The sequence below is a fragment of the Rhinichthys klamathensis genome, unplaced genomic scaffold (assembly GCF_029890125.1).
Source record: "Rhinichthys klamathensis goyatoka isolate OS25496 unplaced genomic scaffold, OSU_Roscu_1.1 h1tg000050l_1, whole genome shotgun sequence".
Taxonomy (NCBI): Eukaryota; Metazoa; Chordata; class Actinopteri; order Cypriniformes; family Leuciscidae; genus Rhinichthys; species Rhinichthys klamathensis.
The window spans coordinates 5,976,434-5,991,696 of NW_026606596.1; the positions used below are offsets into that span (position 1 = coordinate 5,976,434).

General features: G+C 38.0%; 1 protein-coding gene across 2 annotated transcripts in view; it reads right to left on the reverse strand.

The window, feature by feature from the left end:
* Positions 1–1,422: 1,422 nt before the first annotated feature.
* ppp3ccb (protein phosphatase 3, catalytic subunit, gamma isozyme, b) overlaps positions 1,423–15,263 on the reverse strand; it is a 29,691-nt gene continuing 15,850 nt past the window's right edge. The window contains exons 4-14 of one of the 2 annotated variants that reach the window (XM_056247921.1): positions 14,387–14,498; positions 12,027–12,172; positions 10,865–11,004; positions 10,639–10,716; positions 10,420–10,514; positions 10,074–10,199; positions 9,616–9,693; positions 7,872–7,956; positions 6,669–6,766; positions 3,941–3,967; positions 1,423–2,247 (exon numbers count right to left, since the gene is read on the reverse strand). In XM_056247921.1, the coding sequence (XP_056103896.1) occupies positions 2,072–2,247; positions 3,941–3,967; positions 6,669–6,766; positions 7,872–7,956; positions 9,616–9,693; positions 10,074–10,199; positions 10,420–10,514; positions 10,639–10,716; positions 10,865–11,004; positions 12,027–12,172; positions 14,387–14,498 (1,161 nt within the window). In that variant the 3' untranslated portion in view covers positions 1,423–2,071. The remainder of the gene's footprint in view (positions 2,248–3,940; positions 3,968–6,668; positions 6,767–7,871; positions 7,957–9,615; positions 9,694–10,073; positions 10,200–10,419; positions 10,515–10,638; positions 10,717–10,864; positions 11,005–12,026; positions 12,173–14,386; positions 14,499–15,263) is intronic. The other variant, XM_056247922.1, reaches the window with a different exon arrangement.

Here is a 15,263-nt window from a genome sequence, read left to right on the forward strand (position 1 = left end):
TGGTCATGATGATCTTTTGGTACCCTTTTAAGGATGTAGGCCTCCCTCATATCGCAAAGAGTAAAGCGTCAACAGGTGTTTTTTTCTTTTTCTTTACATGACTGCGACACTGATTTGAGCACTCGCCTCTTCTCAAGCGAATGCAGAGGCAATGATCATATACAATCAGCAGTTGTTGTTTTTTGTCAATGATCAAAAGCCATATATTACATTAAAACACTGATTTTTCTTTGGATGAAATTTACTTTAAATACAGTTATGATAACATGTAGGTTTACCCTCGTCAAGTCTCGTATTACGATGCGCCATGAAAACGGAGTGTTGCGCAAGGCATACAGAAACTGAAATGCTTGCGGCGTTAAATAAAGCAAAAAATGGGCGAGCGACTGCCTCAATGCCTGCACACAGAACTCTCGCTATAATTATTAGCATGGCACATGACCTCAAACGTGTAGCGTATGGGAAGTCAGAGTCTTTGCGCAGCGAAATCTCCAGTCACCGGATTTTATGCAATGACAACGGTACAGTGTAGAAAAGAAAAGAAAAAAACGGAAACAAAATGTCTGAAAAGACGATTTGGTAAACAGTTCTCGCAAAACCTGTCCTTCTCAAAACACTCAGTATAGTAAAAGCAATCAAAATAACATTGTTTTTCTTTAGGTAAAAGCAAAAGATGAGGCTTTAGTCAATCATATGCGTGGAAAATGGTCCACTAGAGAATACAGGCGTTTAGAAGAGCGTTCTGCTCAACTATAGAAATACTAGCGCTGAAGATACTTACAAGTTTGTTGATGCAAACCTTTAAAGGTACAAAAATTAGACAAATTGAAAAACAATTAAATGGGGTTTAATGTTAAAAACATCCAACTGGTGGGCTACAATGGTTTTGTAGAAACAGAAAATAAAAAAGGCAAGCGAGACTTTTTCGGTTTAATTAATTTCATTTAGTCGAGATGAGACGGGATGTTAAGGCATGTATGCTCATTTTCTGAGATGCTTAACGTTTCACCTCATCCAGTCACATTTATCATTTACATTATGGGCGGCAAGAAAAATGTCTGTAAAATCATGGCAGTTAAACCGTGCCTTTTACCACTATGGTTCTAACAAAATGCGTCTAAAAGTGTTCAAAATCATGGCAGAGGCCGATAAAAGCGTAACTGACTACAAATCGAAGGAAAAAAAGTAAAGAAAAAAAAAAACAAGCTCCTCCAACCATCTTGCGGGATGGCTTTTGCTTTTTCACCTTATTGATTACAAATCAGTATAGTAATTTGAGTTATGAACAGGAAAATGAAAACAAATGAAACAAAGTAAACATTACATTTGGTTGAGGGAACACTTGAAAATGTACATGTACATATAAATGTGTCAACACTTGTTATTAATGCACTCCCCTTAGCTATAATTGGCATTATGAAGGTTTGTTTTTTTTCACATTGTTTCAATAAAACTTTTTTTGTTTTGTTTTGCATCAACAATTATCATACTTGCTTTGGGTATTCACAAATAAGCATTCTATATAATTATGTCAGCCAAAAAATTCCTTTGCCAAGCGCACAAACAACGATAACGTAATTCTGCCGAGCAAGTCTTGGTTGTTAAAAAAAAAAAGAAGAAAAAAAAAAGAAAAAAAAATGTCAGAAATAAATCTAATTTATAAACGTAAATTTACAAAATGGATTGTTTTTTTGTGTTTGTTTTTTTAAACTACTGAATCTAAGATGACCTTACACCACCCCAATGCTATGTCTATATATATATATTCTGTTTATGTACACATGTAATATTCATCACGTATGTATTCATTCATCTCATTTTTTCCACCATTACAGATCTTACATTTCTTATCATCTATATCAATAAATAAATAAGAACCATGGTTTGTTTTTCACTACGCCCTCTTCATGGTATTGTGCGATTCTCCCCAAAACGGTCCTGGAGAGTTTTGCATGTAGGGGGCATCACCTCTACCAAAAAGAGAGAGAATGAGAGGAAAACAGAGGGAGAGAGAGGGGAAAAAAAGAGAGACAGAAAGGATGAGGGAGAGTGCTAGGTAGCTGCTGGGTTACTACGCCTGTGCGTTGGTGCCGTTCTTGTCGGGGGAATTGGCTGCGTTGATGGAGTTGGCAGTGCCGTCTGGCTGCACGCTGTCCCTGCGCGGAGGCATTCGCTCGTTTATCCGGTCCAGTCCACGCGCTTCTTCGAAGCTTTGGATCTTGTGTTGAGGGTTGAAGCCTTGGATGGCTGGAAGTATGGAAGCACGTAGTTAGATAATGCTTATGAAGTGACATACAACAATGACTGTGTTTGCTTTCGTTTTGGGCATTACTGGTATCCTTGTGCATATTACCGTGTCAGTTTACAGATTACACTAGCCTTAAGATTAAACGAGCTGCGTTCACGCCATGTCGTAATTACATCATCAACACTATCACTGCCAAAGTCAATCTCTAGGGGACTGGTGGTACAAGTCATATCTCTCAGAAAAAAAAAGAAAAAAAAAAGTCTACAAGTTCTACAATGACGTGAACACTTTTTACAAGTTGGCATCTCGTAATCACGGGAATTACGACATGGGGTGAATGCACCGTAAGATTTGAGACTAGATTTTCAAATCCCAAAAGGGCTGCAGTTATCTTTTAAACTGAAAAACTGAAATTGCGATATGGATTTTTAAAATGTAAAGGCAGCGATTGAATTAAATAAATGTATGCACTAAGTGTTTCAGAGTGAAGTGTGTCTTTTACACGCAAACAGCTCAGTTCACAGGAAATGCCACACAAATTCAACTCTGAGCTTGGGTTGCTTATAACGTGCATTTGGGAACGCAACATGCGCCAGCCATCTTACCAAATTTGTAATGAGAAGCACTTTTAAACCGGCTATGCAGGCTTCCTATGGTTTTCCGCCAAAATAAAAGTTTGGTGGTTTAACGTTTGGAAATGAAGTAAGGGATAAATACTATCGTAATTTTACAGTGATATATTACAATAGTAACATTCATTATTTTGGTTAACATTTTTATTTAGTAATAATAAAACTACTATTTTATAGTAATATTGATATATAATCAGAAAAAGCACAGCAAACCTGGATCTTAAAAAAACAAGCTGAAGGAAAAATTGCAATTAGTGATTGCCCACCCACAAATCATGCAGTCCTACATTCCAACATTAACTTATTAGACATGAACATTTCCAGTCACTAAAGTCGCATTACAACTAAGAGAGGGCTGTTCTTCCCCAAACAGCTAAACAAACCGAGCATGAGAAAAGTAAAAAAAAAAAAAAGAAGTTGAGGCTGTACAGTAAGGGTACGACTAGTTCGGATAGTATTCACCAGAAAAACGCTGATGTACCCACGTGAAGCCTGACATTAAAAGGCAAAAACAGGCCTAGATTTGAGTTTATCTGTGCGCTCTTTGGTCAGGAAGTGAAACTGATAAAAACAAAGATTCAGTCTCATGCTGTGGTCTCCTCACACCCCTGCCTCTGGCTTCCCCCTTTAAACAGCTGTGACTGAAGCGCTGGCGTTCACGATTGTGAGACTTTTTGAAACGTCCTCTCTCAACGGCCAGATCTACCAAAGTTTATCCTGAGATAAAGAGATAGTTTACCCCAAAACAGAAATACAGTCATCATTTCATTGTGTAATTTTTATCCGTTTAGTGGGGCAGAAATGACATGTCACCTTTAAATGCAAACAGACAAAATGCAACAAAACACCACAAAGGAACAACAAACAAATATCTCCACGTGCAAATCAAACTAAATTTCTAGCTTTAAAAGTAACAAGCATGTGAACTAGATACACACAAATAAATAATGATATTGGCGACTACAAAAGGACGAAATGCACACGAACGACAGACAGTAAATCACAGGGGGAGGGTAACAGACAGACAACACTGAGAAGGTTTCACAGATGTCTTGCATACCTTGTGCTTCCTCTGCTTCTATGGTGGCTGTGTAAGCATGAGTAGTAGTGCCATGCCCAAAACGAACGGGGAAAGAAAGTGAGTCAAGTTATCAATGCAATCACAAGTACATTCAAACCCCCCTCCCTGTTGCCCATTCATTCATCTTCCCCTCCCAACATAAGCCCAAACGCTTCACATGCCACACAGGAAGAAACCTAAAAGAGGTTAGTTTAGTTGCTTCATTCAGAACATAAACAGATTTCAACACTAGTTTTTACTTGGTGAGGTTTGTTTTTGAAAAACCATGCTTTTGGATCTGAGACGCAAGGCCTTCTTAATGACTCTTGACATGGGCAGAGTCTATTTTTACAGCTGAAGGTATACAATAGCCAAACAAGGAGAGGCTTTCGCCGTAAAAACGCCATGCAATGTACTGTATATGTGAAGAGTTTATTTGTGGCCTTCACAGGAAGATGAGAGGCAAGACAGCTTTGAGCGATGTGTTGTTTTATTTCTATTTTCAGCTTCTGAAGAATCCTATTATTTACATCCCCTCCCCCAGTGCGCCACCAACACGTTACAATCACAAGACGGTGTTGTATTTTCTTGTGCCTTGACGTTTGACCAACAGAGCAAGGCCTTTCAAAATGTAATGCCATAGACCCGTAAATATGAAGAGTCCCTTAGAAGTGCCTTTCAGTGTATTTTCCACAAATAAATAATTTTTTCTTTGATATATATTGTGAAATGAAAACAATTTCACCTAGGGACCACAATGGAAATAAGTCTTTGGGCTTTGTGTCATCCCTGACTATTTATGTATTTTTAATGTATGACACAGATTATGGTTTCATATCTTTTATATATATATATATATATATATATATATTTATTTATTTATTTATTTATTTAAGTGGTCAAATAAAAAAAATCAAATAATCAATCAAAACCAGATGACTTGAATAGCTCTATTTGAAAAGAATGAATCATTCAATAATGATTCAGGTGATTTTGTAGGGGAGATAATCTGCATAGAAAATAAATTACATGTAGGGATGCGATGCACAATATTGTTCGCCATGATTGTTTTGAATTGCTTTAAAATATGATTTAAATGACTGCAATGTAGTGCAAAATGTGCAGCGCAAGTCTGTCATATGGGCTACATAAAATTATAATGAGAACATTATAATTATGTGCTTGCGACATGTCTTTTAATGGTGAGACTTGTTTTTGTAATCAGGCTCTCAAAAATTTGTATAAATTTGAATTTAGATTTATCGGCTTTCAAATATAAAGAATTATCGGTATCGGCGCATCCCTTATTAAATGCATAGATCAATACAACAGAACAAAAATACAAATGCTTTATATTTTTCAGTTAAGTCTAACTATTCATGTACAGAAATTGAATCAAATGTAAAATTACACTACATGGTCTTTAACAAATATTAATTATATTTAATTTATACATTAAAGCTACAAAAGTGATTTTCCCTGTCTTTTGTTTGATTAACAGCAGCAGGTTTATTCGGATGCTGTTTTCAATATAATGATACACATCCGTTTTCTCTCAATTGTTTACGTTTACAAGAACACTCGCCGAGAAGGGCATTTTGACGTGTATATGTCCGTTTAAGCACAACAAGACGAGAAAGAGACCTGAATTCGGTCTTCGCGTGCTGTCTGCGCACAGAAAACAACGCACAAGCCCCGAATTGAGTTCTTTTTCGCGTGTTCTTGTGCTTGTTTTAATGTTTTAAACTCATTTGAATGTCTAAACTGAGGCCTTAAACACATGCAAATGATAAACTTTCACTCTGTGATGGTTAAACTTAGCAATTAATAATGCAAATCACATGCATTCTGCTGCGTACGGATCACGGACCAACTACGATCCCAACTTGAAAAGCATTTATTTGAAATAGAATTTTTCTGGTAACAACTTAAACTCTATGCTTTAGAAAACCAATTAAATTGAGCAGTTTTGGCAGAACGGTGGCCTAAGAGGTTCATAGGAGTGTAGTGCTCAGACATGTTAAGCTATTGTGCCCATATGGGAAGCAAGCCAATTTATTCACCCTAACAAACAAGTGTTTTGAGCACGTGAAACTAGTCACTGTGATATCTGTGTTTCCAAGTGGATATTAAGATGTCCTGAGTGGTGTTTAGCACATTGCTAGGATGTTTCTAGGAAAGGGAACTAGTTTAATCAAAAACAAACCTGACCATGTTAATGTGGCTGTGAGTAGGAGGGCAGCAGGGTGCAGCAGGCTGGTGAGTTTTTACATTAAAGGCCAGGAGAGGAAGCGTGGCACACCGACAGGCGCTGTTTAAATTGGGTCATATTGCGTCATAGTCATAAGCTCACAGGAGCTCCTCTCACTGTGAAAGCATCACCCACAGCAGCTCCTTGGCACTCGCTATGATCTCAGCAGTGCTTGGAAGTTTTTTAGGTCCCTGTCAGGGCAGGAAAACTGAAGCGTGTTGATTGAAATCCCCTTCATGACCAAACCCTTCTAAAATCTTCCCCCTCTCTAAACGATATCACTTTCGATAATGGGTGTGTTTCACAGTGAGAGAGACAGAGCTGCCGGGCAAGGCGGTGACAGCAACAGGGCGAGAGAGAGAGAGAGTTATAGCCAGAAAGACTGAGAAAGAAAGAGCGTAACAGGAGCAGGGGGTTGGTGGAGAGCCGGTTACACCCTCCACAACACCACTCAATAAGGCCAGGAGCAAGACTTACCGCTCTGTAGGGTCTGTCTGCCTCCTGACAGGACACCCAGAGGCAACGTCCCAGTAGGGGTCAAGCCCTTTAACTGCAACACACTCTCGTTCTCCTCCCTGAAAATACAGATTTTCTGTATTTACATCAATGACAAATAAAAGGGTCCACAAAGTAAAAGGGTTTTGAAATGTGCAAAGCTCTTAGAAATGTACTCATTGTATTCACCATGGTTTCATGTGGACTTTAATAAAAAAAATATTGAAAATGGTATAACAAGGTATTAATGGTATTAATTAATTGACTCGAAATTGTCATGTGGTCCAATCAATAAAAAAACAACTTATTGACCATGACACAGTCATGAGTTTTTCCAAATAAATACATTTTTAGGAAACACTTTATTTTTAAGGTGACACGTGTACTTACTATAGTAATAACAGTAAATGTAGTTAATATTATTCAGTACTTATTTGAGTAAGTACAATGTAACTACATCACCTTAAAATAAAGTGTAACCCATTTATAAATGGATTGACCAACCTTAAATTCATTATTCATATTTTACAAACCTGCATCAAATGCTTTTAAAGAATAGACCCCAATTTTTTTTTTAACAGAAAACACTGTAAAAATGCTACAGTAAAAAACATGTTCATTGGTTAAATGAAAGTTAGCTTACCATATACGGTGAAAAACTGTAAATGGTTTAATATCACTGCTTACATTTTATTACATACATTTTATTTAGTTAATGTATATTGCATTATTTTATTTGACTGGTTTACTGTGTTTTACCCTGATGGTGTTTTGTCTCTTTCTGTGTGTGACCCTGTACACCATCTATATATTGTACTGACCATGTTTTATGGTCAGGTTGCTTAAACTGAACCGATTCATCATGAGGTTTTCTATTGTGCCACCTGTATTATTGTTGTGGTTATCAGTACTTTTTAAGGTAAAAAGACAGACTTTAGTAGTTAAAGTAGGTATATTATCATTATATCACTTAATAAAATATACAGGCATCCTGTAAAGCTGGAAACACTGTCACAGTATTTCTTTTTCTGGCTTTTTTCTTTTCTTTTTCTGGCTTTTTTCTTTTCTTTAAGTTTTTTTACCGCAAGTATAACAGGATATTTTTACAGTGGTCAACATCTCTGTTGTGGAGAAAGGAGTGTGTGCGCGTGTCAAATTCCTAGTATGTGAAGTGTGTATATTCACCTAAGAACAGAGAAAACTCTGGCCATCTTGCCAATGGCACGAATCTTATTTCGGATCACCTCCTTGCGGACTGCCGGGGTGCCACCTGCCACAAACGGGGAGGGACAGAGGAAAACAAAAAATAGAGAGAAAGAAGGTTAGAGTCTAGTTTCATTGATGGTACATGGGGACAATTTTGCTATATATCCGTCTACTTAAACCTACCTTGTCTTGTAAATTTTATGAACTAATTTTATCCAGAATTTTTTTGTATAAAAGTAAAGAGGTAATCAACATCATTACCTGCAAAGTGCAAACTAGTCCTAATCTGATGGCTAGAGTCAGACATCCTGAATCCCATAAGGAATAAATAAACCCCATTTCAAAACTTAAAGGCTCACAGACACACAGAGGAAGTGTGTCAGGCCAAGTTAAAATTATGCACCATTCAAAAAAAAAAAAGGAAGGACAAATCAAATGGGCATCAAGAACAGTAAATGGGACACTGTATTCCTTCATGACAGCTCCCCAGATGTGTGCTCAGAACGGGTTCATCTGGTTTCATTACAGCAAGAGAGGCATCACTGTACTTTCATGGCTCTTACGTTAAGAGCAGCAATTCATTTTGAATCACTGACGTGACTGAATGGAGACCCAGTTCGGGGTAGTTTTTGAAAACGGTAAAGGGCGATGCATGTTTAGCTAGAAGGTTTGTAATAAATTTGATAATTTAAAAAAGAAACAAAAAGAACATGCTTTGAAGGCATTCATGATGTAAACTAAGCACCGTCTATGTACTTCCTGTCTCTGCAGTGTTATATGCATCAAACAGATAAAACAATAAAGCAGGATGCCCATTTAATCACACAACGCAGAACACGGAGTTCATATTTAAAGCAACTTTCACACGAGAATATAGTGTCCTAAATAGAATTATATGGGTTATTCACGGAGGACTAATGCACACTAATCAGAGAACTATTATTTGATGAGATGAGGGGCATGCAGATATATATTTAACAGAGCTGAAATCCATTTGAGGAGAAAAAAAGAAAGTGAAGAAAGGGAGATATTTATGCGAGAAAGCTAATGGAGCACACTTTTTGTTACATTTAAATTCAAGCAAATGTTGATTACATTATTATTGCTGAGTGGAAAGTAAAAAATCGTACCAAATATTATGATATACAAAAATGTTTCAGTCTGGGGTGAGTTTTTTATTTTGAAAGAAATTGTCACTTTTGATCAATTTAATGCATCCTTACTTAAGAAAAGTGCTAGAGACATTATTAATACTACAAAAGTTCATATTTCAAATAAATGTTGTTCTTTTGAACTTTCTTTTTTATATCAATGACGTTTGGCAATCATAACAGTTTCCTTAAAGGAAAAACAGATCATTTTTAGAATGGGTCAGAATGAGCATTGAAAATAATTGTTTTTCAACAATTGTTATATCTTTGTTTTTCAAAATATTTAAACTTTATATTAGTTAGGAGTAGTTTTAGCTGTGGTATCGAAATTGGAATCAAGAATTGTTAAATTTCACTGGTATCTAATATATTAAATAACCGTTTAAGCATTTTTTGGAGGGGCAAGTAAAAATCTGAACCACAATTAAAAAAATCTTTAGCAATCATTGATCCCTGATCCCTCACCTCTAAAAAGAAGTGTTATCAATTTTAAGTCTAACTGAATTTATTTGGAGTAAAATAAAAAAATAAAAAAGCTACAGTGCAGTAAAAACAGCTTTACATGTTCTTACCTTCACATGTGTCGTCTCCCTCTGACATAAGCTCATCATCGGAGCAGATGTTTAACACGTTGACCAGCATCTCTGTTACTGAAGGCACATACATTGAGAGAGAAGACATTACATGGACCACCAACATATGCTTTCTGAAACACAAATTGGTCTACTACTATTTATTACATGCTTAGGCTCTAATACTACATACATGTCATACTTCATAGTGTTCAACATAAGGACTATGGTCATTTTGTACAGATATGAATTTGCTTAATCCATCTCTTAGTTAGCAGCTGTTTTGTCTGAATGTTTCCTTGAGGATCAATAAAATAAACCATCAGAACTGATAAATCGCAAAACTAATTTTTAAAACCACATCCAATAATTCTGCAAATACACTTCTAATAGGTGTCAAAATCAATGTAAAAAAAAAAAAAAAAAAAAAAACTAAGCTGTTCCCATTTGCTCTTTACCTTTCTCCCCGACGAAGGGCAGTGACCACGTGAACACATCCATGAAGTTGGGCAGCCAGTACGGGTGAGGGGAGCAATTGAACTGCCGGATGTTCATAACGTTGTTCTCGTATTTCAACACAGCAGCTTATGAGGTGAAAGGACAAAAAAAGAAAAAAAAGAAAAAGAAAATATGTTCTGATTTTGTGAGACTTAATATTTAATTAAACTTGAAAGAGAGAGAAAAAAAAAGACATTTTCATTTTAAAACTGGCTTGCCTTGTTGAGAAATTGCATACGGCTACGGCTAAATATTACACTGCACAGCATGATAGCACAGGCTCAAAAGCTTTTTGAGAGTTCTTACCTTTATTGTTATACACATCTAAGTAGTTTGGTGCAGAGAAGATTGTGATTAATGAGGGGAAGCCTGTCGTCTGACTTTTTCTGTACATTCGATACCTAAGGAGGTCAGTGAAATGGGACCGAAATTGTCAGGGGTTCATTTAAAAACAGCTGTTAAAATTGAATTGAAGTTCTTGCTGCAAATAGCCTGGTTTAAGAGTGTGCTGGGCCGTGAACTCACCCTGCATCTTGGGCTTCATGTGCTCTTATAACTGACAACAAGTTATTATTCATCAAAAAGTCACATACTGCAGGGTAGCTGTTAGAGACGGAGAGAGGTGTAATTAGCGATTCCAGTCCATCAGTCAAAACGCCATGACTAACATTGAGAGGTGCGACTGTGAATAGGGACTGAGTAGGCAGCTATCGAACAAATGTGCATGTGGGTAGACTGTCAGCTGGAGTACCTGTAGAAATAGGAACATCCTCTCACACTGTTGTGACAAAAGTGCTCTGAGCTCTTTTCGCTGCCGTAGTCCTCACCAGGGTCAGACCACAGCAGGTCGCACATCGGCCCGAAAGCTGGCGGCTCTTTAAACCGGTCTAACTGCAGAGCAAAGCAAACAATCAGACCATCTTATCCATCACTGCAACAATACAAACTCAATCTGTTTGAATTCGCTTAAAATCTACATGATCGGTGAGGGATTACTGAAAGAACAAAATCGCAAATCATCATCTTGTTCAAGCCAGTGCCAATTGCGTTGATGAATAATTTGTCAACGACATTTTATCCCTGACGAAAACAAGATAAAATAAAATCCAGTATTGAATGACAGAAACTATGACGAAAATCTATTTACATTTTCGTCAGATAAAAACAAGATGAAAATGTTGGGTAGGGACGATTTTGGGAAGAGATCCAGTCAGAACTGATGTCAAACGTGGTAGATGCGCACATTTGAATTGTAACGTGCTTATCAACCTGACGGGTTGACATCAGTTGGCATACACTTGCTGCATGTCTCATACAAAAAATTTAAATGTCTGGGAGAAAGAGAAGAGCAGACATATATGGATGAATCTGAAAAAGCGTGACGACGTAAAAAAGAGCTCACACAGAAAGCCGCCTCTCAAACACCAGTGCACGAGTACTGAATTGAGCTCTCTTTCGCATCTTTTAAAATGTCTGACTAAATGTAAACGACTAAAACTAAAAACATTTTGTCAAAAAAACTGACCAAATCTAAATTTGCTGTCAAAATTAACACTGGTCCAGGTTGATAATAATAAATAGGGATGACTCAGGGTGGTCGCTAGTTGTCCAACAACAATTTCAAATGATGAGGTAGACAAGTGAGTTTTTGAATTTTTTTTTTATCTTTCTAATCTTAGCGGCAGTGCTTTAAATGGGATCCATTTAAAGATGCAACTTCTCAGAGAGGGTTTCAGCATGTTGACAGCGTGCTGTGATTTAGCGGCACAACTCCCCCCTTTAAAAGCATCATCACTACACGGATCAAAGCGCTGCCTTTGTAACATATTCACCATCATCTGGCACTGTCATACCCAGGACACAGAATACCATAGGTACACAGGACACAAAGTGATGCTTCACATCTTACTTACTTTCCGGATGTCGTCGAGGCAGGTGACCTCGGGGGACAGGCCTCCGTGAACGCAAAGGAACTGCTGGTTGAGCAGAGCGGCCAGGGGAAGGCAGTCAAAGGCCTCCATGCAGGCATCATACACCAGCTCAGAGTACTTAATCTTGCCTGCAATAAGAGAACCACAATAAAAACACTCATGTATATCTGAACAGACGCAAGCGGGGTGAATGAACTTTTCAAGCCAAGGCTGTCACGCTGTCCGTTTGACATATCGCAGTAATGCTGGGTGGGTGAGGGCAGATGGGCTTGCCAACTTTCCAAGGCTGGAGGAATAGATGGAGGAGGAGGAGGATGTTGCATGCCTTGTTAGGTGATGTTACAGCAAAACCGCGTGCTAATTGGGATGAACTGAAGAAACCAGCGTGGCGGGAGGCTGATTAAAAGGAAGCTGAGGCCAGACACAGGTTACACGTGGAACAAGGGCCGCATGCCGCCGCTAAATCCTGACATTTTAGAACGGGCCAACCGTGCAGAGTATTGTAAACAGCAGCACTGACAGATGAGAAACAGGCTGCCTCGTGATGAGCAAAGAACAACATTGCAACGCACCGGCAATTGGTGAAGTAGCACATCATAATCAAAGGCTCTTTGATTAGCTCGATGGAGAAACAGCCAGGGATACAAATTAGGGATGTGCAGCATGACTTAATTTCCATAACTTATAAACGGACATTTTGTAACTGAATAGTAGTCTCTGTAAGTGATCCATCTGAAACAGTCTAATTAATTTATGTATTAATCAATCATTCAAACAAATCCCATACTGAATGCTGTAGATAAATAGGTCATATATATGTGATGTGCTTACCTCGCATTATAATCCTTATGCCAATATAGCCAATTTATTACAAATCAATTGAATCAATAAGCAGTGCAGGACCAGTAACTACAAACTCAATACTATTAACAAAATGCCTCAAAAGTCAGTTAACAGACTATAAATCAGAACATGTCAAGTTATTACTGTTCGTTACCATGGCCAATGCTTGAGCGTCTGTGATTGAAAGTGCTTCTCATGTATGGAAAGTATTTGTACAGAACAAGCAGTGGAAATCACAACTATACATTATTTAAAGGAACACTCCGACTTTTTGGGACTTTAGCCTATTCACCTTATCCCCCAGAGTTAGATAAGTCCATACATACCTTTTTCATCTCCGTGCGTGCTATAAGTCTGTTTGACGCACCCACCGCTAGCCTAGCTTAGCACAAAGACTGGATGTAAATGGTTGCAGCTAGCATACTAATCCAAATAAGTGACAAAATAACGCAAACATTTTCCTATTTACATGTTGTGATTTGTATAGTCACAGAGTGTACAAAAAACAGTCACATGAGACACAGACATATTTTAACCGTATAAATACTGGGAACTATATTCTCTGAAGGCGAAGCACTGCTACTTGGGCGGAGTGATCACCGCAGCACCTGAGACGCGCTCTCTGCTCCTCACCACGGCGCGTCTCAGGTGCTGCGGTTATCACTCCGCCCAAGTAGCAGTGCTTCGCCTTCAGAGAATATAGTTCCCAGTATTTATACGGTTAAAATATGTCTGTGTCTCATGTGACTGTTTTTTGTACACTCTGTGACTATACAAATCACAACATGTAAATAGGAAAATGTTTGCGTTATTTTGTCACTTATTTGGATTAGTATGCTAGCTGCAACCATTTACATCCAGTCTTTGTGCTAAGCTAGGCTAGCGGTGGGTGCGTCAAACAGACTTATAGCACGCACGGAGATGAAAAAGGTATGTATGGACTTATCTAACTCTGGGGGATAAGGTGAATAGGCTAAAGTCCCAAAAAGTCGGAGTGTTCCTTTAAGGGTATTCTATTTGTTAACTTAGGATATTGATATAGGATTAAAAAAAAAGAGGGCTGAGAAAACTGCACGGTGGCAGCTGGAAGCATATTTATATTAGCCAAAGTATTTAATGAACGCATACAGAGCAAGGACTTTATAAAATTGCATAAATGACAGGTGTTACAATTTTGCACAGATTCTGTGTGGGTCTGCTTATGATCATCAGCTGCTGGTGGAAGGGTTTCAGTTAGCTGTCAGAGTTTGTCATGACTGAAATGATGGCTGATGTAAATCTAAGTGGGGAGGGAAGAGCCCTGACGAGTGCCGAGGGATTGTGATTGAGCTCTGTGCCTGTGGCCCGTCATCCAATACTCTCAAGACGACATGAGCTCTCTCGGGATGCCATGGAAAAAATTGCCATGACAGAGTTGAATGATAGAATGGGGTAAAATCTCATTTCGCTCTCTTTATAACGTACACACACACACAGTGTTTCTAAAGAGCTGAGCTTACATTCTTGTTTAAAGGTGAAGTACTCCGTGAGATGCCGACACTCGTGGTTGCCCCTGAGGAGGAAGAGGGTGGTTGGGTGGTTGATCTTCAGGGTCCACAGATAGAGCACACACTGCAGATGCAAACAGAACACACACATCACCAAAATGAACCACATACACTAGCAATACTTTCATATATATGATAAAAACAGCTGATGATCTGAGCAGATTATATCCCGTCAATCAAAAGGGGGCGGGAAACCATGTCACTCTGCAGTGCACACACTGTTAATGCAATGTTAAAGCAGGCTTTATTTGAACCTATGAATACCCTATGAAACAATAAATGGCATTTTGACGGTCTTAAATGTGATGTGACAGATCGCTGCAACTCAGTTCAAGCGGCAGCGTTAGCCATCTCTTTCTCTAAATGCATGTTACAGCATGAAAAAACATGCATGAATATCAAAAGCTTTGTTGAAAGATACAGTACAACTTACCGAAATGTATCATGACTTGTGTAATCGCTCAGTTTTTCAACTGCTGAACGACATCAATAAAACAGCTTGTCACTTAACAGCTTGTGAACAATGTCACTTTACGTTGCATGTACCTAAGGAAAGTTATCCAATGCTCAGAGTTTGTTAGTTAGCTATAAAAACACTAGAGAGGAGCTTATTAAAATAAACAGTAGTTGAATATAATAATTTGGGCTCTGTTGTTGTTAACCTCTAATATTATAGTAATGTACCAAATGAGAGGGATCCCTGTATAGTTTAACTTTAGTGAATTAGTTGGGGGATATTTTTTTCCTTAAATTTTTTTGAATAATCAGGTATCAGTATCTCTAATCATTAGTATTTTGATTAAGCTCAAACTAATATGCAGGTTCAGTG